Source organism: Centropristis striata, chromosome 7 (genome assembly GCF_030273125.1).
Source record: "Centropristis striata isolate RG_2023a ecotype Rhode Island chromosome 7, C.striata_1.0, whole genome shotgun sequence".
Taxonomy (NCBI): domain Eukaryota; kingdom Metazoa; phylum Chordata; class Actinopteri; order Perciformes; family Serranidae; genus Centropristis; species Centropristis striata.
This window is the reverse complement of record NC_081523.1, coordinates 5324311-5350740: the sequence shown is the minus strand read 5'-3', so window position 1 is coordinate 5350740 and position 26430 is coordinate 5324311. Positions and strand designations below refer to the sequence as shown.

Sequence of the window (26430 nt, the reverse complement as noted above, 5' to 3'; positions counted from 1 at the left end):
AAGAGATTAAATTGACTTGCTCCCTTTAAAAAACATCTGGGTAACTTTCAGTGAAAAAACATCCTTAAAATATCACATTCACCAGCCTAGTATGAGTCATGGATGGCTAGATTTTAAGAGCATCTATTCAATATTTCATGAAGCATGAACAAAAACACATTATAGACTCAGTATTGTTCAGCACGCTCAAAAAGTGTGTTTAACCACGTCAGAGAGGCAGAAAATATGAATGAAACCGGCTGATAATGGCAACATTTGATCGAGAAAGGTTCCAGTTTTATGGTTTGATTCATGAGGTGCAGGAGCAGCGGGAGAAATGTTCAGATGGCATTAGAGACGGGGGGATATATAAGTATACAAACATTGCAGTAAAACAGAGGATTAATGCCCATTCATTAGACTTATTTACATTGCAGCGCACATAGAGTTCGATGTTTGTGTGCTACGGTTAATGGTGCGTTCAAGGTCTTCACAAATGTCGGAATTTTCGACATTGTCCCGAACTCCAAGTTCCGACTTTCAGTGTAAATTGAACTGGTAAGAAGACCCTCCTTCAAAATTAAAAGCAAACACATGCAGCTTTCAAAATAAGAGCACATGGATGTGTTAGCAGAGTCCACCACATAATTTACAAGAAGACTGTCAAAATAAGATGCCTTAAATAAAACATAGAAGAACCCTTATTCTCCTTCACAATAATTCATTAAAAATACGCAATGATTGAGATGGAATATTGGCATTAGAATGTGCGAGAGGCACCAAATTTAGGCTTTTAGGGCAAAAATTTCTCCAGTTCACAAATCCCATTTGGCCCCTGCTCGCTGTAAAAAGCCATATTTCACCAGTGACTCACTGGCCTACATCAAGCCTCGTTCTCGGCACGACCACACAAGCTTTACTCTCCCCTCCTTTTCTTTCCTTCACTTTCCTTCTCTGCTCCTAAATATTTGATTAAACTATTGTAAATAGGTTATTTTGATATACATGCTGTGTTTTTTCACCAAAAGTGTAGAACGTGTATTATATTTTTGTTTTGGCTATAGTTTATAAACAATGTTGTATCTCCTAAAGTAAATTATGAACACACTCGAAATAAATTTCCTTTGGTTTGAAAGGATTTTATGCAACCTTTTTCCATTTACACCTTTGAGGGATACAGCTGTGATAATTTTGTATTTAAAAAAATATGTGTAAAAATATATGTTTTTTTTGCACTTTTAATCAATTCAATTCATTAGTATGGACACAAGTCCATATATATGATTAAAATATGGGGTGTAAGGGTTGTATTGATGTATAGCTCATGAAAATGCTCCAAAAAAATGGCAAGACAGCATGTAAAGATGTAAAGATCTTGTTTTATGCTAGGTCTAAAAGGGTTAAACACAAGATGACTTTGTGTGTGTGTGTGTGTGTGTGTGTGTGTGTGTGTGTGTGTGGTTTCTGAGCAATAAAAATACACCATTTTATTCGTTGTAACAACACAAACCATTCCCTCAATAATGGATGGGCTTTGATGGAGAAAGAGAGACAGGATGTAAAACTTCAAGATCTCCCTGTCTCTCTGTGTCTCTGCCTGTCTCTCTCTGTGTCTCTGCCTGTCTCTCTCTGTCTCTCTGTCTGTCTGTCTGTCTGTCTGTCTGTCTCTCTGTGTCTCTGTCTGTCTCTTACTGTCTCTGTCTCCCTCTCTCTGTCTGTCTCTCTCTGCCTGTCTCTCTGTCTGTCTGTCTCTCTGTCTGTCTTTCTCTGTGTCTCTCTGTCTGTCTGTCTGTCTGTCTCTCTGTCTGTCTCTCTGTCTGTCTTTCTCTGTGTGTGTCTCTCTGTCTGTCTGTCTGTCTCTCTCTCTGTCTCTGTCTGTCTTTCTCTGTGTCTCTCTGTCTGTCTGTCTCTCTCTCTGTCTGTCTCTCTGTCTGTCTCTCTCTCTCTCTCTGTCTGTCTCTCTGTCTCTCTGTCTGTCTCTCTGTCTCTCTGTCTGTCTCTCTGTCTCTCTGTCTGTCTGTCTCTCTGTCTCTCTGTCTGTCTCTCTGTCTCTCTGTCTGTCTCTCTGTCTGTCTTTCTCTGTCTCTGTCTCACTCTCTGTCTGTCTCTGTCTCTCTCACACACACACACTTACACACACACACACACAGACACACACACACAGACACACACACACACACACACACACACACGTGAGTGAGTGAGTGAGTGAGTGAGTCAGACCGGTTGGAGACAGACTGCAGGATGGACATCATCAGACCTGTTTCTAATCCTATTTGGGGGCTTTATGTTTCATGGTTTCAATTAAATAATCTCCTGGATTAAAATCAGCCTGTAGATCATAAAACATCCTTTTGTTTTGCTTATTTTTAAACCAGCTTTTATCAATCAAAAATCAAATCAAAAGTACTTTATTTATCCCCGAGGGGAAATACAGTATAGGTCTGATTGTCATGTTATCCAATACATTAGTTTGGATTGGTGTAGTTTAGAGCTGGCTCTGTTTCTAATCAGACTTTAGAATATCACTCACTTCAATGTGATTAACAAACTGGACTACAACCTTTAACATTTAAGATCCATTACCTCAGAGTATAATTGTGGATATCAATCAATCAATCAATCAATCAGACTTTATTTGTATCGCACTTTTCATACAAGAGAAATGTAACACAAAGTGCTTCACATAAAAAAGGACAAGAAAAATAAATTATTATTAATAATAATAATAATAATAATAATAATAATAATAAAACATATAAACAAGCAAACACCCTCCAACCACCATCCCATTAAAAACAAAGCACAAACAGAGAAAGCTCCATCTCAACGTGGAGCAGTGAGGAAACACTGGAGGCAGCTTAGAATTTAATTAGATAAAATAAATAAAAAATAAAGTAAGGTAAGATAATAAAATAATAGCTAATAAAAAAATTATAAAAATAAAGATAAGATCAAATAAAATAAAAATAAAAGTAAATAATAAATAAATAATTCAAAAGTAAAGCATGATAATATATATATATATATATATAAAGACTAAAAATAAATAAATATAAAGACTATAAATAAATAAATAAAAATAAAGTATGGTATGGTAAAATGAAAAAAAAATGTGAATAATAATAAAAAATTGAAAAGCTAGCTAAAACAAGATGAAAATAATAAATAACAAAAAAAAAAAGTAGAGCATTTTTTTCGCGACCAAAACTCTGGAAGGAGTAGTCGACCCTAAAAAAACATTAAAGAAACGGAAGAATAATAAGCCTGATGAATAACATATAATTTGCTTTTTCAAGCACACTCAATTACCAGATTTTTTTGGTGTCTCATCTTTACTCTGTGCAACAGACAGGTTCGTGAGATTGATGATTGATTTCATTTGATTGATTAAGACAGAATATTTAAAAAATGTATTTATATTGTAATGTAAAAATTGTTTTAGCTATAGTGTCATGAACTGCCAAAGACTTGTTTAGAAAAACTGATTTTTTTTTACAATTTTGCATTTATTGTGATGCAGATCAGAGTTCAGGTTGGAAAAATGTTTAAATGTTTTTATTATTAGAATAACAATTCTCTGATTTATTGGCAGTTTTCTTTTCCCACTGAATGATTGTGAGTCATATTTTTTACTGCTCTTTGGAAGTAACAGCTTCCGCGAACATTGAAGTGCTGTGTGGCAATTTTGGCGCTGATGCAGGTCGAGACTGTAATGCTCCTGGATGCATTTAGACACTTCCATCGGAAAAAGAAATTGTTGCTAACCTGTGAAGACCATTTCCCGAGCACTCATCATCCAGTTGTTGACCCCCTGGAGCCACCAATCACGCCTTCTTCATGACGCAACAAAGCAGCTATTTTTCCCCCTCTAAAGTCCTGGCTTGAAACACCATGCCAGTTTTTGTTTGGTGAAGATAGGCCGAGAAAAACCAGAGATAAGGTTTAAAAATGGTTGTGTAGAAGCTTCAAATCCTGGCCAAAATGGAACATTTACCCTCCATTATGCTGCAGTTTTACAAAGAAGAATATAGAAAAGTAGACAAACATTGCGCCTGAAATCTTGAGTTGAATCTCAATTTTCTAGCGAGCAACTCAACAGAGAACTTCCTGCTTTCAAAATAAAAGTATTCCAGTTAGCACAAATTCATATTAATATTAAACTAGCAACAGCAGGAAATATTTCCTCACAAATGTCACGTTTTAACATGTCCTTTTAAACTATTTTAAACATAAATAACCTTTCATTTGAGTTCAACTTCAACAATTCACAACAAATATATTTAGTATAAAAACATAGAAATAGATGTTAGCCTCAATTAACCTCTTATATGTTATATTTGTAACTAACAATTTAAAATTCTTCATTCATTTTTGTGTTTTTTGGGGTCAAAAATCCTGATCCAGTTTGTGTGGTATTAGGTTAAGAACATTGTGTTTGTCTATACTTGGGACTTAGATGCAGATCAGATCACATTTTATGACAAATTAATGCAGGAAACTAAGTAATTTCAAAGTGTTCACATACTTTTTCTTGAACCAGTATTTCTGGAGCTGGTTTCTCATATGCTACAGCAAAATGAACCGCTCCCTGCTCTCGTTTTTACTTTTCTACATTTCAACAATCCTTACTGACACAATACGATCTCTTCTCTTCGTTTACCGTTGTTGCAAAACCTGCACAAAGACTTCACAAGCAGGTGAAAAAGCAAACACATGAATGGAGACGGTTAATGGTAATCATGCTAACATGCAGGAACATCATCATTTCCACTTGACTTGTCGCTCAGCTGGCTGATTTCTTCAGTGTGTGACAAGTAGAGACATCAACACACACACTAACACACACTCCAACACACATGCATGCATGCAAACACACACATTTCGCCCAGATTCTCCCGCCCACCTGCTTCTCTCCATCATCCCAGCTGTGAAGTGTCACCAGAGATGACTGACAGCCAAACTGAGGCGGAATGAATATGAATGGGATGTGTGAATATGAATATGCAGATGAGGAGGGGAGACGGTTTGGGCTGCTGTCTTCTCTTTAAGACAAATCTGTCAGAAAATGACGGCTGTCATCCTTCAGCCTCACTACTGCAGCATGAGACGTCCCACTAACTGGCCTGACTGAGGGGAAAGGTGCCGTGTTACGTCAGAGTACGGCCACTGAAACGCTGTACGGCCAGTGAAACGTGTGTTAAAACATGCGTAGAATATTGACCAAATTCAGTTTTATTTTTGTGCGCCTGATAACGCCACTGAAAGGCATTTAAAGTGACAGTTTCTGAGGTGGATTTCGTTAATAAGTCAGAGAATAAAAGATGCCTGTTTTAAGAAATTTTGCAGGGAGGGACGATTCAAAAGAGGATAAAACATGAAGACAGGCTCAGAGAATGATGCTTTTATCCACATTTCTTTATTTTTTGGGGATTATTTTCATTTTTTTTCATTTTCAACATTGTAGATTAATTAAACATTGTAGAGCTGCTCACCTGGATGGTTTTCAGTTAACAGGGGCACCTTGTCAATAGTTACTTTGTGGAATTTCCTGCCTTCTTAATGTGTTTGAGACCATCTTAATCTCAAATGTGTAAATGTGTTTTTATATTCTCAGAAACTGAATTTGGTCAATATTCTACATGTGTTTAACACACAAACTGCAGAGATTCAGTTTTGAGTTTTGAGTTTTATTTTTGTGCAGCTGATAACGCCACTGAAAGGCATTAAAAGTGACAATTTCTGTGGTGGATTTCGTTAATAAGTTAATAAGAGAATAAAAGATGTCGTTTTAAGAAATTGTGCAGGGAGGGACGATTCAAAAGAGGATAAAACATGAAGACAGGCTCAGAGAATGATGCTTTATCCACATTTCTTTATTTTTTTGATTATTTTCAATTTTTTCCATTTTCAACATTGTAGATTAATCCTGAAGAAATCAAAACTATGAAAGAACACATGGAATTACGTTGTAAACAAAAAAGTGTTAAACGAACCACAATACATTTTAGATTTTGGATTTTTTTGAAGTGTCCATCTCTTGTTTTGAGCATTTCTTTCATTTTTTGACTATTTTCAACATTGTAGATTAATACTGAAGACATCAAAACTATAAAATAACACATATGGAATTATGTAGTAACAAAAAAGTGTTTAACAAACCAGAATATGTTTTAGATTTTTGATTTTTGATTTTTGAAGTATCCATCTCTTGTTTGGAGCTTTGCACACTTCTGTTATTCTCTAAGTCAGCCTTATGAGCTGCTCACCTGGATGGTTTTCAGTTAACAGGGGCACCTTGTCAAGAGTTAATTTGTAGAATTTCAAGCCTTGTCAATGTGTTTGAGACCATCTTGGTTTGAACTTTTTTTCTGAATGTAATGATGTTAATGTGTCTTTTTCTGTTTCTCCAGTGAGATCAACCACCTGGAGTCGGGTCTGGTGGTGGAGCTGTGGAATAAAGGTTTGATCTGGGACACGATGATCGGCACGTCGCTGATACCGCTGGAAACCATCCGACAGTCTGATGAGGTAACAATCCCTCGTCATTTCATCTTCACTCACACAAACACAAGAAGCAGCTTAAAGTGATCGGCAAGTTGTGATGTTGTTAGACACAAGATCTTGTTTTTCCTGAGTCTAATTCTCATTCAGCCACATCTCAAAGTCTTCATCAGCAAACTGTCATTAACCCTTTATCGGGCGAAGAACTATATTTGGTAACTTCAGTGGATATCAAACTGGGTTCCCATGTCTCTCTGTTTGGTCGTAGAACCACATGGATTTCTTCCAGCTAATCAGCAAAGATCAGGCTACCAATCAGTATGATGATATTAATAATATAATATTAACTTTATTGACCTGGACCTCCAATGTAAAAATGAAAAATTTAGAGAAAAAAATCTGCAAGAAACAGAGTTATTCTTCACTGACTTGTACCAGGAGAACTTGACTATGACGGCATATTAGGGCATATTAAATATGAATAAAAGTAAAAAATACAAACCCGGGGGGAGGTAATATTTTGAGAAAAAAATTGCAAATTTACTACATTAAAGTGGCAAATCTACAAGAAAAGTTGCAGATTTAAGAGATTTAAAGTGGCAAATCTGCATGAAAAAAGTTGCAGATTTACGAGAAAAAAGTGGGAAAAAGCAAGTTTTTTTTTTCAGATTCACCACTTTAAATCTCACAAATCTGCACATTTTTTCTCGTAGGTTTGCCACTTTAATCTCGTAAACTTTTTTCTCAAAATATTACCACACTCCCCCTGGTCCGTATGTTTTTTTTTTTACACATTCTGGCTGTATGTAATATCCTCCAATTCTCTCTAGGGTTGACATTTGGAATTTGCAAGTACTTCAGTGAGTGCCCTATTAAGAGTTAAACATAGCTTCACATTTTTTCCTACCTGCCTTATAACAGCGTTCACGTTCCCATATGAACACTGAAGCGGTTTTACTGGCTGTAATCATTCTCCCGTTCATACCAGATTTAGAGACATCCCTTCTGATTCTGTTTACAATAAAAAACACAACAGGGGAAGTTTATTTGAAGCCTACTAGTGTTAAACAGTTCATTTGAGTTACTCAACTCGGGTGGTTTATTTTTTTTACAAAGTTATAGTCTTTCTGGTGCAATTTACGTACTTTAAGTACACTTTGATGTTGATACTTTTGTACTTTTACTTCAGTAAGTTTTGAATGCAGGACTTGTACTTGTAGTGGAGTCATTTCACAGTGTAGTATTAGTACTTTTACTGAAGTAAGAGAGCTGAATAGTTCTTCCACCACTGCTCACGGTACATCAGGAGTTCTCTATGGCAAATTGCTCGTATAATGTGACATAAATGCAGCATAAAGCTCCTGCAGTTGTCTTCTTTACAAATAATATCTTATAATAACTTCCTTCACAATTACTCGACCAACCGGAAGTAGAGCGGCAGAGAGATGTTGCTTCACCCCTGCTGTCCTTCTCTAATAGGCTGTTATGTTTCTACTCTAGGCTGAGCGTTAAAGTAAATAATTTTATAAAATGCAGTACAGGCTGCTTAAGCTCACAACAACTCTCAAAATAAACCTGTGCTTACTTATTAAAACAGCGTCTTTAGCTGTCAGCTGAGTCATTTCAGCGGGCCGGCTCGTCTCGCTGCTGCACCTCATTACTCTTTCTGCAGAGTTTTAAAGTGAGGCAGCAGCATTAATAATGCAGCCCCCCTAAATCTCTGACTTCTCCCCTCAGTTTGAAGCACGGTAAACCCTTCAGCAGCCCCGTCCTGCCACTGTGGTTCCTCGCCTCTTCATCTTTTCATCTTTGCTCAGGTTTATTGAAAGGCGTCCCCTCTCAACCCTCAATTACACTGAAAAAAGAGTGACATTTACTTAAAAAAAGATCTAGGGAAGTTTTTCCACACAGAAAGTGTTTGTAATCTTTACTCAGGCTGTTTCTAAGTAATATTTATTTAATAGAACCACTTGTTTTTTTATGAAAATACACAAGTAAATTGCAGATTCACTGATGTCCCTCAAGTACATTTGACTTGGAAATATCAACTAATTAAGCCAATAACTGGTTTAGTGAATATTACTTGGAACGAATTATTCAATTTACATACAAACAATCACTAAGTAATGCACGACATGAAAAACTGCTATTTCAAAGTAAAAGCACTGAATTCATATTTCTTTGTAGAATTTATATAGATGATTGAAATAACAATTACAGGGCGATGATATATATGATATATATTCATATATACACACAGACGTTTCTTGCTTTTATTCCTCTATGGTAAGCATCATGATGCCAGTTATGCAAAAAAAAAATGTTTGGTGTGTTTTTTTTCTCTTAAAATAGACTAAATAAACATAATCGGAAGATTTTTTTTCTTTTTATGGAAGTTTTTGGGGTTTGTTATATGTTTTTTCCACAAAACTGTGTGTTTTCTGCAGTTTTTTGACAGTAAAAGTTAAAGTTTTGTGCTATTCTTTGATTTACAGTAATTAAAAGTGCCTACTACGGTGACATACAATTTTTAATTTTACGCCCTATTTCGGATGCAACTTGACAGAGTTTAACTGTAATTTCCACAAACAGTTTTTACAGTGTAGTGTCCTCTTATATCAACGTGCAATATATCTATGAACATTGCATAGCATCATACCAAATTTAATTGAAATGAAGACTGTGCACCTCACCCTTTCTTGCCTATGTTTACATTATATCAAATATATGTTTCTTTACATTTAGTTGCCTATGTTTATGTTTATCTTGTATATTTTTATATTTTTTATATATTTTATTTATTGTCGCACTAATTTTAGGAGTCCGCTCTCAAATCTCATTGTACATGTGTATAGTGACAATAAAGGCATTCTATTCAATTCTATTCTATTCTATTCTATTCCATTCCATTCCATTCTACATTGTCGTTAAGTGTTTTTCTTGAGAGATTTTCTCCAACCCTCCCTCTCTGGTTGTGGTCTTTAAGGAGGGGCCAGGGAAGTGGACGTCTCTTGACTCGGAGGTGTTGATGAGGGAGGATGAGATCTGTGGGACCTCCAACCCGACTCCACACCAAGTGCTGCTGGACACACGATTTGAGCTGCCGTTTGGTACGAACACCTTCACAGACACACTTTCACTCCAAAAAAACATTAAAATAAAATCACACGCAAACCAAGGTTATAATAGTTTTGGATTTTTCATTAGTTTTAGTTTTCATTTTGTTGTGGAATTTTGTTTTCAAATTCAATTAGTTTTAATATGTTTTTAGAGTGAGTTTGAGTGTAGTGAGTTTTAGTTTGCTATTTGCTGGTAAAATAGAGGATTAATGGCCATTAGCTAGACTTATTTACATTGCAGCGCACACAGAGTCCGGCATTTGTGTGCTACGGCTAATGGTGCGTTCAAGGTCTACACGAATGTCAGAATTTTGGACGCTGTTCTGAGCTACAAGTTCCGACTTTCAGTGTAAATTAAACACACCATAAGGCGTTACGGCAAGAGAGTGTTATTAGAGCACATGGATGTGTTAGCAGAGTCCACCACAGAATTTACAAGAAAACTGTAAAAATATGACGACTTAAATTAAACAGAACCCTTATTCTCCTTTACAATTATTCATTAAAAATGCAATGATTTAGATGAAATAGTGGCATTAGAATGTGCAAGAAGCACCAAATTTAGGCTTATAGGACAAAAATTTCTGACAAAAAAAATCCTGTGGGAAGCATTGGTTCTAAAGGCCTGACAGACCGGACAGACAAGAAATTAGCCAGCAGTATGTTCAGGGTAATAAAGGAGGAGGATGTTTTTGAGTCCTTCACTGACAGTCAGTAAATTTGTTTTGCTGCACTGGGAATTTCATGTACAAACTTCCATTTATTTATGCTAATATGTTGGTTGTTCTTTTCACTACCGTTCATTTAAACAGGCATAGAGTGGAAAAATAACTCAGAGTTGAAATCATTTGCTGACAGCTTCGTCCCCCCCAGTTCAAAGATCCCATCTACGCCCCTGCTTAGATACAAACAAGAATATTCCTCAGCACTCTTTATTTTCATTTCTTGCTCTTTTTTTAATTTCTAAACACCTAAATAGCCACATTTCTCGAGTGTTGCCGTGTTGTTTCCTCTGCAGACCCTTTAATCTCAGGGAGGTGTCTGAAGTGTCTGCTCTTGAGCTATTTATCAACACTCTCCTGATGTGGAGATGTGCAACTGGTTTATTCTGCTGTCGGCCTGTCTTCACACAAAAAAGCCCTTGCCTGAAGATGGAGATAAGATAGCAGTTCACCTGTTTTAGGAAACTCCGACAAATCCTTTTTAAGAACCTTAAAGCAACTGACATCCAGTTGGAAACAGAGATACTGATCTGTAGTGAGGTCATCACTTGTCACAATGAGTCATACTGAAACACATTCAGAGATGCAGGTTTTCAATCTGAAGACTCTGTGTGAGGTGACAGAGACAGGTGAAATTTTTGTGGTTTGTTCCACTGATTTAGCCCATTTATCAACACAGTCAACAGTTGGAGCTGCAGCAGTGGTTAAGTCACTTATAAGGGTGTTTCCACTACAGCCCAATACCTGGAATGAGGCGGGTCTCACTCGCTAAAACGCCCCTAATTTGAATATGAGCCGTCCTGAGCGGCTGTTTGTCGGGACTTTTTTAGTCCCTGTCGAAGAGCAGGGCCGTTTTTCTCCCCTGATAAAAGCCTGGTTACTCGACGCCACAACAACACGCGCCATTTGTAAAAGCCGGTGAAGTAGTGTTGCCAACTTAGCGACTTTGTCTCTATATTTAGCGACTTTAGCCCATAGCGACTATTTTTCATAAAAGTGACTGGCGACAAATCCAGCGACTTTTTCTGGTGTTATTGGAGACTTTTGGAGACTCGTTCTTACTCTTCTTAACGAGCCGCGGGGGCCAGCTAAACGTCCTTTTTTATATCTATACAACGTTATATATAACTTTATTGACACGTTGCCGTGGATACATATTGTTCTGCTTCTCTCCTGATGACGGCTCGCCTTGTTAGTGACCTGTCAATCACAGGTAGCCACGCCCCAAATCATACGATTCTTTATCTTTGATTTTCTTCTAAATGGGGCCATTATTTACACTATTAACATCAGATTGTCTTGAAGAAGATTTTTTACTAGTGATTGAGACCATAGTGTTGTCCTAAAAAAATTCTGAGGTCATAAATCAGTGAGAATTTTTCTCATTTCGCATTGAAATGAATGGACCCAAATGCTTCTGCAGCCACACTTAGCGCCCCCTGCTGTTTTTTTTTGGTAGAATGCAGCTTTAAGCACTTCCTGGTTAGCCTCCCTGCTCAGACCCGGAGGTTGCCGTCTGACTGACATTTTTAGCGAGTTTTAATCGTCTGTGCCGTTCTTTCTGCTCGGCAGAAGTCTTTAAATTCAGTGCCGTGAGCTGCATTATCTGAGATGACAACATCGGGAATGTCATGCTCAGCAAACATAAACTTCATTGCAACAATTTCACTGCAGCTGGTGGTGTCCCTCAATATTCTGGGGATCTTTGGAAGCTTTGAAAAGTCGTCCACCCATTACTCCCATCCTTTGTAGTGAAAGAGAGTCTTCCCCACTTCCTGCAGCTCTCTAAGATTGCTGTTCCTGCTGTTATTACGGGATTTTCTTGAGCGTTTTTGTCACAGCTGATGTGAAACAAAGTGCTTTGCTGCTTTGAACATCAACCCAGATGTGCTGGTGCTTTTATCCTTCAAATGTCCAACACGGCTGAATTTCCTTTGGTATTGGACTTCTTCCATTCAGCGTTCTGTCTGCCACTGGCAGCTTTCTTGAACTTTTGCAGTTATTCCTCTGAAATAGGCAGCTGGTGTGTAATCCAGTTCACCAGCAGATCTTCTTTGTGCTCTGTGAGGAACGTTCCGCTTGAAGCATCTGCAGTATGAAGTTCCTCGCCTGGCTGAATAAGAGGAGCATCCCCATGAAACTCAGGAATCCCTGCGTGGGCAGTGGCCCTCTGAAACACCTCAAATCCCAAATGGCAAGCACAGGAAACTTCCTGTGGGGATTTTAAAGCTGCACAGCTGTGTCCAGTTCAAAAGTCTCAAGCTTTCAGTCCATTTTTCTCCCTCAGATTCTGCATGTATTGTCATTTCTTTCTCACTCTTTGACTCTGTGATGAACACAAAGTGCAAAAGTGAGTCTCAAACAATTTGAATATCGTGAAAAAGTTCAATATTTTTTGTCAGTTATTTCAGAAAGTGAAACTCGTATATTATATTGATTCATTACACATAGAGTGAAATATTTCAAGCCTTTATTTCTTGTAATTTTGATGATTATGGCTTAGAGATAATGAAAACACAAAACTCAGTGTCTATATCTAAATCTATAAAATGACTGAGTGTAAATGGATTTATCATCCTTTGTTACCAAGAAAATACATAAAATGACCAAAAGAGACAAAAAAAATACCAAGGAAATACATAAAATTATCCCAAAAAAAAGTAAAATGACCAAAAAAAAGACACAAAATTACCAAAAGAGACACAACATAACCAAGAACATACATAAAATGACTAAAGAGATACAAAACAGACACAAAATGACCAAAAAGACACAAAAATGACCAAAAAAAGACAAAAAATTACTAAAAAGAGAACAAAAAATACCAAGGAAATGCATAAAATTATCAAAAAAGGATGTAAAATGATCAAAAAAGACACAAAATTACCAAAAGAGACACAACATAACCAAGAAAATACACAAAAATACCAAAAAGAGACATAAAATACCAAGGAAATACATACATTTTCTAAAAAAGGAAATGTGAAATATTTCACTCTGTGTAATGAATCTATATAATGTATAGAAAGTTTCACTTTCTGAAATGATTGACAAAAAATATTGAACTTTTTCATGATATTCTAATTTTTTGAGATGTACCTGTACATGCCTGTCCAATTGCAGGACATCTTCTACAACTTTCTACGTCTCTCTTCTTGTTCAACATTTACTGGGTTTTGCTGTTACTTTGTTGTCTTTTTAGCTGTTTATATATTCTTTTCTGTTTACCTCCACTTCTTCTGTCTTTGTCTGTGTTTTGACTCGGCTGGATGTAATCTCACTCGGCCGACAGATATCGATCTCTTTCTGTCTCATGTCAGATCTGCTTCTCTCAACAGTCTCACTCGGTTCGTTGGTTGTGCCGCAAACTATTCCATCATGTGCCAGCTGTCCAAATTCACAACCTTTGGCTTTATTCTGTCTGTGACGCATTATCAAAAGTGTCTTCACATTATCAAAAGTTTCTTCACTTCCCTTATTTTCTTCATTTTCTTGTTCATTAAATGCCTGGTACAACTAAAGGGACATTTGTTCTGACAAATATAATGATAACAACAAAATAGCTGATAAGAGTTTAATTTAAGAGCTGATATCTAGACATTTAACATGGTTTTATTGATAATGATTTTGGTTATTATTACCAATTTAAAAAAGAATATTGTCGTCACTTTCCTTTTCTTTCTTTCTTTCTTTCTTTCTTCCTTCCTTTCTTTCTTTCTCTTTTCTTTCTTTCTTTCCTTTTTTCTTCTTTCTTCCTTCTTTCCTTCATTTTTTCCTTTTTCCTTCTTTCTTTCCTTCCTTCCTTCCTTCCTTCCTTTTTTCTTCTTTCTTCCTTCTTTCCTGCGATTTCCTTCTTTCCTTCCTCCCTTCTTTCCTTTCTTTTTCCTTCTTTCCTTCCTTTTTCCTTTTTCTTTCTATGCTTCCATCCTTCTTTTCTTCTTTCTGTCCTTCTACCCTTCCTTCTTTTCTTCCTTTCCTTCTTTCTTTCCTTCTTTCCTTTCTTCTTTCCTTCCTTTTTCCTTTTTCCTTCTGTCCTTCCTTCTTTCTTTCCTTCCTTCCTTCCTTCCTACCTCTCTTCCTCTCTTCCTTCTTTTCTTTCTTCCTTTCTTCCTTCCTTTCTTCCTTCCTTCTTTCATTGTTCCTTTCTTCAGCTCTTAAATTAAACTGTTATCAGCTATTTCTGTTGTCATCATTATATTTGTCCAAACAAATGTCCCTTTAATTGTACCAGGCATTCAAATCTGAAATATCCTGCAAATATAGAAAATGTTCTTCACAAGATGCATGAATATAATACCACAGTACCATACATTGAATGCATTATTGGGTATTTTTTTAAGTGCACCTTAAGCGTGAGATTGTCCATGTTTAACTCCATTTAAAATACTAACACATTGACATTACAAAGTCTGCATTAAACGTTGAAACTTCGACATGTTCTGTACTGTAGGCAGGCTTTTACATTTTCCCCTTTCTTGCCTTTTTCTTTAGCCCCAACCTCTGTTTTCTCTCTCTCTCTCTCTCTGGCTTTGGGGAGCACCCGTGAGGCCCCTGAGGTGGTTGTTAATTCTATTTCTGGGCCCCCAAAAGGAAACCTCCTCATCAGCTATTAAACACACATGAATATAAGATGGGAACACATCGGGCAACGTAGATTGGAAAAGACAGGGTGGGAAAGAGAGCACGGAGGAGACGGAGGGAAGGGTGGAGCTGCAGTGCCTGTGGTATTGCACTTTGCCTCACATTCTGTTTGCTCTCTCCTTCTTCCTCTATTATTTACTTTATGTTTTCATCCATCCCTCCACCTATGTGCCTTAACCCCACGTGTCTCTATTTCCTCCACTTCCTCTCTTTCACCGCTCTCTCTTCCACTCTCCTCCACATGTGTTCCTGTCACTTTTTAAAATCCTGAATCCGTCTGTTTGTTGTGTCCAGATATCCCAGACGACGAGGCTCAGTACTGGACCAGTAAACTGGAGCGGATTAACACTATGCGGATACATGACGAGGTAAGTTTATTGTTGTTATAAGTTATAAATTACTGATTACTATTAGAGACGTTTGATTCATTCAGGGCTCTCAGAGTGGTTCTTAATGGCACCAGCCACTTTTACAAACTCTAAAAAAAACTCTTGCAAACCAAATTGCACTGTGTACAGTCAACTGCTGTACACCAGCTGTTCTATAAACATCTCATATATTCTGGTAGAATATCACACAGACAGAGAGGAGATTTCCTGACAAGTCAGCGACAAAACTGCAGATGAAAAGAAATATTCTGTTCAGAGAAATTGCTCTTTATTTATCTGGCTTTTTTTTTTTTTAGGAACATTGTTTATTGGTTTTTCATGCACAAATTGAACACAAAGTCAATGCACTTGTAAATTCCTATAAGATATTGGTTTGATTGGTTTGAAGAAGAAAAAATAACATCCAAATTTAACATGAGATATATTATAATGTCTTAATGGCACCAGCCACTTTTACAAACTCTAAAAAACTCTGTTTATGCTGTAAATTCTGTTTATACTGCCATATTTATATTTATATTTATACTGATAATTCTGTTCATATTGTGCCATATTGCCATACTGATACTATTCACCATATTTATACTTTAAATCTGTTAATACCGTCATATTTATACTATTTATACTATTAACATCTTCCAGATTTGCCACTGCCACTTCTTGCCTGAATATATGTTTTTAAATTTATATTTTATATCTTTTACGTATATTTTATATTTCATGTTTATTGCTGTTTGCACTGGGGATAAGAGGGAAACACACTTTCAATTCCCTGTATGTCCTGTAAATATGGCAGCATTGATAAATAAAGTTGACTTGACATAGTGCTGGAGATCAGTGGGGGAATCCCAACTAGGACGGACTTATATACCCACGGTGTCCCTTTAAACTATGTTTTTCTAGCAGAATAGGGCAATAGCATTCTGCTTGTGTGTGTAAAAACATCATATGAGTCATAAAAAACTTATTAAGATGCTTTTACTGCATCTTGCATCCATTCATATTGCAGAAAAATCATATGAGAGGAGAATCAGAAGAAAAAGTGAATTTGCACTGACAGCTTATTGTACCAGATCACTCAGTGTAGAAGGAAATAATGTCAAAAATATTAGTGATTTATAAACAATTCCACCTTCTGGAGCTGAGAAGAGCAGAAGGTCAGCATGCAAGCAGTAGAAAGTAAATCTATTATCATGTAAAGTCAGTGCGTCATTAAATGTTTTGCAGGTTTAATGTGAACAAGAAGCTGCAGGGCGTCTGAAAGACTGAAGTTTTGTTTTCATTTAAGTCATTTTAAATAAATGTTTTGTCTTGTACTGCGCTGTTTACTCGATTTCTCTTGGGTGTTGTGCACAGACTCTGTTTTCTTTTTAAAGCAGTCTCTTTATTTATTTATAATTTTATCACACATTATGTCACAATGTGCATCCTTCTCAGTGGTTTTGCAGTCTGTGTTGGGTCTCTGCTGCCATCTGATGGACCATCACAGTTACTACACCACAACTCATTACTATGGAGTCTTATGGGGCTATTTTGTCCATTTTGAATCCTTTTCATGTCTTTTCGTGTCTTTGTAAGTCATTTTGTGTCTTTTTTTTGTCTTTTTTGATCATTTTGTGTCTGTTGTTGTGTGTGTTTTTAGTTATTTTGTGTCTTTTTTTGGTCATTTTTTGTCTTCTGTGTTGTTGTTTTTTGTCACTGTCTTCTCATTTTGTGTCTTTTTTGGTCATTTTGTGTCATTTTTTAGTCATTTTGTGTCATTTTTTAGTCATTTTGTGTCTTTTTTTGTCATTTTGTGTCTTCTGTGTTTTTTGTCATTCTGTCTTATTTTGTGTCTTTTTTTTTTTTTTTTTAGACATTTTGTGTCATTTTGTGTCTCATTTGGTAATTTTGTGTCTTTTTTAGTTATTTTGTGCCTTTCTTTAGTCCTTTGTCCAACATAAAATGTGATTTTGAATCTTTTTTTTTTTTTTTTTACTTTCAAAACACTATCATGCTCAATAAAAAAATTCAAATGTTGCAAATGTGAACACATGTTGGGTTACATCTAGTTCTATCATTTTACACTAAATATATTTGAGCTTGTCTCCAGTTTTACTTGGTATATCATCATCAAACTGAAACTGGCCTCATGGAGTTTACAGCCAGAACTGAAGAAGTCTGGATTTGGAGCTTTTGGAGACTCCAGAGGGTTAATTATTCCGTGACATGTGCCTTTATAGTTTTTAATTATTTTATAATACACTTTTATTCACTGACCCCTTCACATTTTCTCTTTCTCTCCTTTTTTGTGTTTCGATTTTTCTCTTCGTGGCAGTATCCGCTACAAGAAGAGGTCCAAAGAAGAAGAATGGCATCAGTGCCCTCTCAGTGCTGTGAGTATAAAAATTACATTTATGTTTGTGTGTCTGTGGTTGGTTTGTGTTTTTTACTCATCATCCCTTTTTGTGTTTTGTGAGCAGGAAAAGACATTTCACGTCATCCAAAAGTCAAATCAATCTACTAATCAAACTTTATTTGTACAGCACCATTCATACACCTTTTCAAAATAGCTTAAAAGACCTGAACTCATAATCTCTCGTCTATGTTTAGTTTGTTTTTTTTCTGCATTTTGTGTTTGTGTGTTTCTCAATTCTGTTATGTTAAGCAACTTTGAGTACCTTTTCAAAGTGCCATAAAAATCTAATGTATTATTATTATTATTATTATTATTATTATTATTAATAATGCAGTCAACAATTAGAGACCAATGCACATGATATATATATATATATATATATATATATATATATATATATATATAATAAAGAATAATAGAATAAATCACAAAAATAATTATAATAACATTTATTTAAAATCTACATATCAAGATAAAAATACAATAAAAAAATAATAAAAATAAAATTTTATATATATATATATGTGTAAATATATATTATAGTAATAAAAAATAATAGAATAAATCACAAAGTAATTATAACATAATTATTTCAAATCACAAAATAATTATAAAAACATTTATTTAAAATCTACATATAAAGATAAAAACACAATAAATAAAAGATAAAAATACAATAAATACTAATAAAAAAAATTATAAAAATAAGACAATATATATGTATGTGTGTGTATATATATATATGTGTGTGTGTGTATATGTATATATATATATATGTGTGTGTGTATGTATATATATATATGTGTGTGTGTGTGTGTGTGTGTGTGTGTGTATATATATATATATATATATATATATATATATGTAAATTAAATTAAAGATAAAAATTTGACTAAAAAGTACATAACATAGATTAAAAAAGATAAATAAAAGCAATAATAATAATAATAATACATAAAATAAAATAGGCCAAAATGTAAAAGTAATGTAAATAGTGTCTTTAAAACATTCTTAGTCAAATACCAGGCTGAATAAGTAGGTTATAATTCTTTGTTTTTAAATGTCAACACTTCCAGCTGTTCTCAGAGCCTCAGGCAGACTGTAAGGAGCAAAATGGCTAAAAGCTGCCTCACTAAAGGTTGTAGTTTTGCATTTTTCAACAACAGTTTGTGTCAGAGGACCTCAGGGGACATACAGGTTCGTTAAGCATGATGCACTGTGCTCTTTTACACATTTACACCTAATTCAGTACCACTTATTCCTCAAAAATCAAGCTAGCTTTGCAAACTAAAGGGGATTTTTGGTTGTTCCTGTTCCAGCCACTGTTGATCGTAGTTATGAAGCTTATCTGTTTTATTCTGTCAGTGTTGATCACTCATGCTGTACTACATGAAATCAACTCACGTTACTTTGTGTGTCTTCATCAAATGACTTCATCTAGTTCTTATCTCTTCCATACTGGTATGACCATTCATCATTCCCATCAAGCTTCATTAACCCTCTGGAGTCCATCTATTTATTGAAAATACACATTTTTTATTTACAGTAATAACTTTTTTTTTTATATATGATATGTAGACAAGCTGAGAAAGCCAGTTGAAAGTGCATCATAGGAGCTTTCACAGTGTGCCATTTATGTTTCTAGACCATTTTTAAAATGTGAATTTTCTTTCTACAATGAAAACTATTACTATTATTAATTTATATGCAAATAGACTGGTTTGTAGTTTTATTATTTATTATTTATTCTGCTGTTTTTTCATGTATAAATGGTAAAAAAAAATAAAAAATGGTACATTTCCATTGACACCTGGGTCTTTTGTTTGTATTTTGGGTTCCTGGCAGCTTTATACTTTGTTAATTTAAATAAAATTTAAAATCTGACTGATAGCCAAGTTTGTGTGGAGAAAAAGGAGCCATGCATGTGATGTAAGGACAGACTGAAAGATGCTGAACAGACACAGAAATTAATGCATAGGAAGTTGACAAATGTGAACCAAAATCTCCTGGACTTCAGAGGTTTAATGTTTTCAGTCCCATTACACACTCATTTGGCATCACCAGTATTATTACAGTTATTGGCTTGATAATTCAGTGATGAACTTCACTTTTTCCCCCGACTTTGAACACCTGTCTCCAGGCAGTTGGAGTTATTTTGGATGGAATGACCAGCAGAGTACGTATAGTGATTGTTTCCCTCCCTGTGGCTTGTTATCTGCTCCATTTCTGCATGGTGCAGGAGTTTTCTTTCCTTTTAAATGTAAACCACTGCATATTCGGTCTGTATTCTTCATTTCTCGTCACTGTATTTGAAATCTCATGTTCATGTTCTCTCCTGATCAAAATTTTAAAAATGTGTTTGTGTGGCATTTGAAGCACATTGTTTCTATAATTCAGTGTCTTGTTGTTCATGTCAGTGTCAGCTTGTATTACATGCCTGCTACCACAAGAGGGAGCTTTTTATCCAAACATTTTTTTTTTTTTTGGAAGTCTTCCTTATATGATAGCAGCCTTCCTCTTACATTACTGCATGATAATGGTACAGATGGAACTTTTGCATGAATCACCTTTTTGTTTCTTGCTTGTTAAACTTAACAAATTTGGCTCTACTGAATGCATATAAACAGATTTTTGTAGTATAGCAGGAAGGTGGAAGCAAGACAAAGTTTCACAGTATTAGAGGTCGACTGATATGCTTTTTTTAAGGCCGATACCAATTATTTTGACATCAGTCTTAACCGATCCCCGATATGTGCTGCCTATTATTTTGGGCCGATATTGAAGCCGATATTGCATTTTTCCTTCTCCATTTACACAATAAAAATGACACAATGATAACAAATGTTACACAAGTCTCAATTTAAACAAAAAAAAAACATCTATTAACAAAACCAACAAAACATATCAACAGTTGGAAAGCAAACAATGTGGAACATTTAAATATTAGCAATGCCACCAACCATTGAAAACCAACACCAGTAACAACTGTAAATGGTTGATTGTCTGTGGCAATCAGTTATGGTAGCATCATTTTTTTTTTACCTCAACGCATGACTGCTCAATGTGCTAATTGATCGGCAAACGCACACACATATCGGCCGATGCCGATAAAAGCAAAAGACGCAAATATTGGCCGATATATCGGCCGGCTGATGTTTTGGTCGACCTTTACACAGTATAATATAATATTTATGTCTACTAGAGGACTATTCTATCGCATTAAACAAAAGAAGGAGCAGAGGAGAATAATAGCTGAAAATCTACTGGATCGCTTGTAAAAAAAAATACATTTTTCAATGTATTTTAGAAATGATCTTGTTTGTGTTTTATTAAACTGTTTGTCTTGACTTTGCCCAGCTTTTGATGACCATGACAGTGCAGTGGATGACCGTGACAGTGATTATCGCAGCGAAACTGGCAACAGACCTCCACGGTTCTACAACACCTCGCAGACAAACTCCTCAGTGCACCAGTACCCTATAGGACGCAGGGTCCAGCATCAGACCCTGTCCAGAGAGTCCGACTCTATACAAAGCTACGAGCTTGACTATAGAGAAATGAGGGGGCCCAGGTACACACACACACACACACACACACACACACACACACACACACACACACACACACTGACACTGTTAGATAGTTGTTCATCTGTTGCTTGTTTAAAGATTGTCAAAAATAGATATTTTCTCTATGTAAGCAATTAAAATCCTAAGTGTTGCCATGGGGAAACCAAAAAAAGATCTGTAAAAATTAAACTTGAAGGAACAACTGGAACCTGCTTTCTCATAGATAATTTTCATGTTCATAAGCAGCAGCACCACTTTGCCAATGGATCCACAAGGTTTTACATATCTTCAGACAACATACTTTACCTTTCACTTTTGTACTTTGCTTTTTTTAATTTGCAATTCTATTTCTTTATTTGCATGAACACCTCCATGATCTGCTGCTTTTGATTTATGTCTAATGCTTGATTTCTCTTCCTTTCCATTCCTTTCTTTCTTCTTTTACTGCATGCTGCATGGCCCTTTTTTCCCCCCTCTTGAATCCAGACGATCAAACAGTAAGGCTGGAGTGAGAATAATCCCTGTTGACTCAGGTATGGGTGTGGAGGATTGGGAGAACAAATATAAAGTGCCTGACTCGGGTGTCTTAGATGATTACTTGGACGCTGAGCAGAAAATGTGGGAGGACGAAGATAAAAGCATCATCTACCGGATCAGTGACAACTCTTGTGAGTCCAAAGGTAGCAGGTTTTATCAGACAGTAGAATGTGATGCAATATCTCCTGAGGAGCCGGATGACAGGACACACAGACGGAGGCATGGCTTCGGGAGTGGAGAAGTACGGTTAGTTTATAAGGAAGCCGGCAGCTTTGAGGATGAATCGTCCCCTCCTGAAATTGATATAATTCCCTCTGTAAAACAGCTACGGCAGCCGACAGACAGCGAAGGTCTACTTTACAAGACCAGACTGTGGGCCAAAACTGCCTTAGAGGACACCCTTGAGAACTATGCAGCTTTTCAGGAGGAAGAGGCTGCAAGGATCAGGGAGAGTGGTGAATATGGCTCAGTTGGTTCGGATGAGATGCAATATTCCTTTGGATCCGAGGAGGAGCTAGATGACCTGGCATTCACAGAGGGGGATGCTAGTAATGAATATGAAGGTTACTACTACCCAAGAAAGTATATGTCACCTTTTGGAGAACAAAGCCTTTCGAGCAAAGGGAGAACAAGTCGAGGTCAAGATCCTATGTTGTCTCCCGTGGAGGAGCCAAGTGATGAATATGTAGATGCAATGGATGAACTTCAAAGCTTAGTTCACTCTGTGTCTGAATACCTGGCTGTAAAAGAGCAGGAAATCAGCAGCTATGAATCAATGCCTAAACCAATTAGAAGAAAACTCCCAGCACTGCCAAGTGATGCTAAAGTTGTGCAACTAGAAGAGGATAATAGCACTGAAGTCATACCTGAAGTCATACCAGAAGTCATACCTGAAGTCATACCTGAAGTCTTACCAGAAGTCATACCAGAAGTCAAACCTGAAGTCAAACCTGAAATTAAGGAGGACAGTGCTGTTGAGCAGAGCTTAGCTGGAGTGAAGAACGCCATGAGTTCATTATTCAGTACAATCACAGGATCAAAGTCTCCCACTGAGGTAGAATCTACTGGCACAACACCATCACCCCAGCCACCACAGACAGAGTCTGGTATTTCCAAACTGCTCTCTTTGATCCCTAAAGCTAACACTGAAGCCACAGAGGCCGCTGGTACTGCAACAGATCCACCTACCTCACAAGCGTCACCCCAACCTGAGTCTGGCATTTCAAAGCTGTTCTCGTTTATTCCCAAAAGTGGCGGTAGTGCGCCTCCCGTAGCAATAGTTCCTCCTGCCACTCAGGAACCCACAACAGAAAAAAAGTTTTCCCTTCAGTCTCTTTTGCCATTTCAGTCCTCTGAACCCAGTCGGCAAGCTGAAGCTGATCAGGCATCAAGACATGTTGACACAGAGGCACAAGGTGGCGCTACCGCTGCTAATCAGCCCACATCTGGGTTTGAATCCATGTTAGGAAAGCTTAGTCCTCTGAGACTTTTTTCCAGTGCACCTCCATCAAGAGAGCCATCCCCTCAGCCATCTCCTCAGCCATCCCCTCGGCCATCACTTCAGCCATCCCCTCAGCCATCAGAGCAAAGAAGTGCATCTGTTACAAGCAATGACTCCCAACTAGGGTATTTAAATAGATCCCCGAGTCCTAGAGAGGACTCACAAACAGAGCGACAGTCATCAGGTGACACAAGGCCAGGTTCGGGAAGTGGGTCAGTTGATCTTTTGTCCGATGCAGGCAGTGGATCAATTGAGTTTTTGCAAGACACCGGAAGTGGGTCAGTAGAGCTTCTTCCAGAAACAGAGTCATCTGGTGAGCTACCTGATATTCAGCAAAGAAGAACCTCTGCAATGACTGAACCAAGACCTGAAAGCAGTTCAGAAGAAACAGGATTCTTCAGTCCTTTTAAGAAATCTCTCACTACCCTCATATCAGCAATTCCTCCTGAAAATTCCTTACAGACTGACACCAAGCCGGCAGAAGAGTCATTTTTAGGAAGTAAACTAAAAATGAAATTTTTCTCGTCTGAAAATGTTTCCACAACACCCCCACCAAAAGCAGAAGGAGGCATGCTCTCAGGGATTCTTAAGTTTGCAGCTGGTGAGGATGCCAATACCCCGCCAAAAAGTCCGTCGCCCAGTCCTGCAAGAACTCCCTCTCCAAGTCGTGCTGCACTTCTTGAAAGTGTACCGAAAGGAAATGCAGAAACTGGCTGGTTTTCAAACCTGTTTAAGGTAGCCCCGGGTGAACCTGCCAAGGAACCCTCAAAACCACAAATGACTCCTACTGTGATGCTAACCAAACCTAGTGGTCAAACTGAGCCACATACTGAAGAAATGGTTCCTGAAACCACTGAGAGTACTTTGCCTCAAGACAAAGCATTATGTGAAAATGATCCCCAGTGCAAAACAGATGTTCGACCTGAAGCAGATGTCACATCTAAAGATCAAAGTCCTTCCAAGCCTATGGAACAAGCTGGATCACAACCACAACCCTCACAGGCCCAAGGAATTCTTTCTGGATTGTTGAAACTAGGGTCAACAGAAGATGTGTCATCTGACAAGAAAGCCCAGGGAGGGGATAGTCAGCCCCAACAAGGTGGGATATTCTCAGGCCTATTTTCATCACCCTCCCAGACTTCTCCCCAAACACAGCAGAATCCTGCCCAACAACAATCAGGAGGACTGCTGTCTGGATTTTTAAAATTCGCCTCTGATGTTTCTGCTCCTACAAATCAGTCACAATCAACATTGCCAGGAGGCCAATCTGGCCAAACTCCAACTCAAAGCCAAGGACAACCTCCTGCTGCACAGCCACCCACTGGAGGACTCTTGTCTGGGTTTTTGAAAAAAGCTGCTGACACAGTGACTGGGTCTCAACCATCTCAGTCCAGTCAAGAGTCACAACCAGATGCAGATACAGTGAAAACAGAAGGACCTGAACAAAACTTGAGTCAAGGGACTGCTCCTATTCAGGGTCAACCTGATCAGCAACCTGTAGTCTCAGGTCAACAAGCAACCCAACAGCAACAGCCTGACCAGACAACAGCAAATCTACATCCAAAGGCAACAGAAACACCTCAACCCAGTGGGTTGTTGGGGGGTTTGTTGAAACTCACAGAGACTGCTACCAAGCCACCAAAAGGACCCCTTGCTACACAATCTACACAACCAAATCAGCAATCAGGGAACATGTTATCAGGACTTTTTAACAAGATTGTGGAACCTAATCCTACGCCATCCCAGCAACATACACAGTCTGGTGCTCAGCAGACTAACCAAAAACCAGCACAGCAAGCACCTCCTCAGCAAGGAGGCTTCCTCTCAGGTCTTTTTGGAATTGGGGGCCAGGACTCTACTCCTGCAAACCCTGGCCAGCCTTCACAAAACCAGCAACAGAGTGGCCCATCTGGGCCCCGACCTAATCAGGTACCAGCCAATAGACAAAACCTACAGCGGCAAAACCCAGTCCCTCCACAACAGCCTCCCAGCGCTCCCGGAGGGATGCTGTCTGGATTGTTTAACAAAATTGCAGATGCAGGAACCCCACAGTCTACAGTGGGGACACAACCAGAGCAGCAACAGGCACAAAAAGCAGGCCCTAGGATGGCTCAGCAACCACCTACTCAACAGGGAGGTTTCTTCTCTGGGCTATTTTCGGCAGGTCCTTCACAGCAGCCGCCACCTGTTAGTCATCCCATACAGCAGCAACCGCAGCAAGGTAACAGACAGCCTCTGCGGAGGCAAAACCAGATACCGCCACAACCTGCTGCCTCTGCACCAGAGCCACAGCAAGGCGGACTGTTGACGGGGCTTTTTAATAAGCTAGCATCTACAGATAATGCACCACAACAGGCCACCCAACAGACTGGGTCTCAACAGGAAAGTAAATCAAACGCTGCTGGACCTGGTCAATCTGCAGGTCAACAATCGTCTCAATCCAGTCAGCAAGGAGGATTCTTATCTGGTCTGTTTGGTCAGACATCACCTCAACAGCAGCAACAGCCTGGCAAAACTGCAAGTCCTCAACATACAGCAACCCAGCAGCCTAATCAAAGTGGAGGCTTGCTTTCAGGTATTCTTAAGCTTGCTTCTGGTGAAAATGTCCCACAAGAACAGCAGTCGCCTCAACCTGCTCAGGTGGGTCAACCACCCATTAAATCAGGACAAAATCAAGCCCAGTCTGAATCAGGGGGATTGTTCTCTGGCCTGATGAACAAAATTTCAGGTACTGCAGAACCATCGTCATCACCTTCTGATCAGGCAAACCTTCAAACAACACAGCAACAACATCAGCCACGTGCAGGACAGGGGCGACCGCAGATTCAGAGAGCCAAACCAGTAGAGGTGCATTCCTCCCAAGATGCGTCCGCAGATAAGGATTCAAAAGCCCCAGCTCAGAAAGGTTTCCTCTCAGGTCTTTTTAGTGGCACAGATGAACCAACGCCAAAGACACAGCAGCCATCACCACCTCAGCTTGGGAAGGAGGAACCAAAAAACAGCACAAGTACCACATCTTCTGGTTTATTATCCAGCATTTTCAAAACAGGCTCCAGTGACAGTAGTACTTC

General features: G+C 37.9%; 1 protein-coding gene across 1 annotated transcript in view; it reads left to right on the top strand.

The window, feature by feature from the left end:
- The window catches only part of LOC131974362 (protein unc-13 homolog B-like), a 297247-nt gene that overhangs the window by 79564 nt on the left and 191253 nt on the right, over positions 1-26430 (top strand). The window contains exons 4-9 of the mRNA XM_059336642.1: positions 6393-6510; positions 9470-9593; positions 15260-15333; positions 17672-17729; positions 19893-19928; positions 21110-21323. Coding sequence (XP_059192625.1) covers positions 6393-6510; positions 9470-9593; positions 15260-15333; positions 17672-17729; positions 19893-19928; positions 21110-21323 — 624 coding nt within the window. The remainder of the gene's footprint in view (positions 1-6392; positions 6511-9469; positions 9594-15259; positions 15334-17671; positions 17730-19892; positions 19929-21109; positions 21324-26430) is intronic.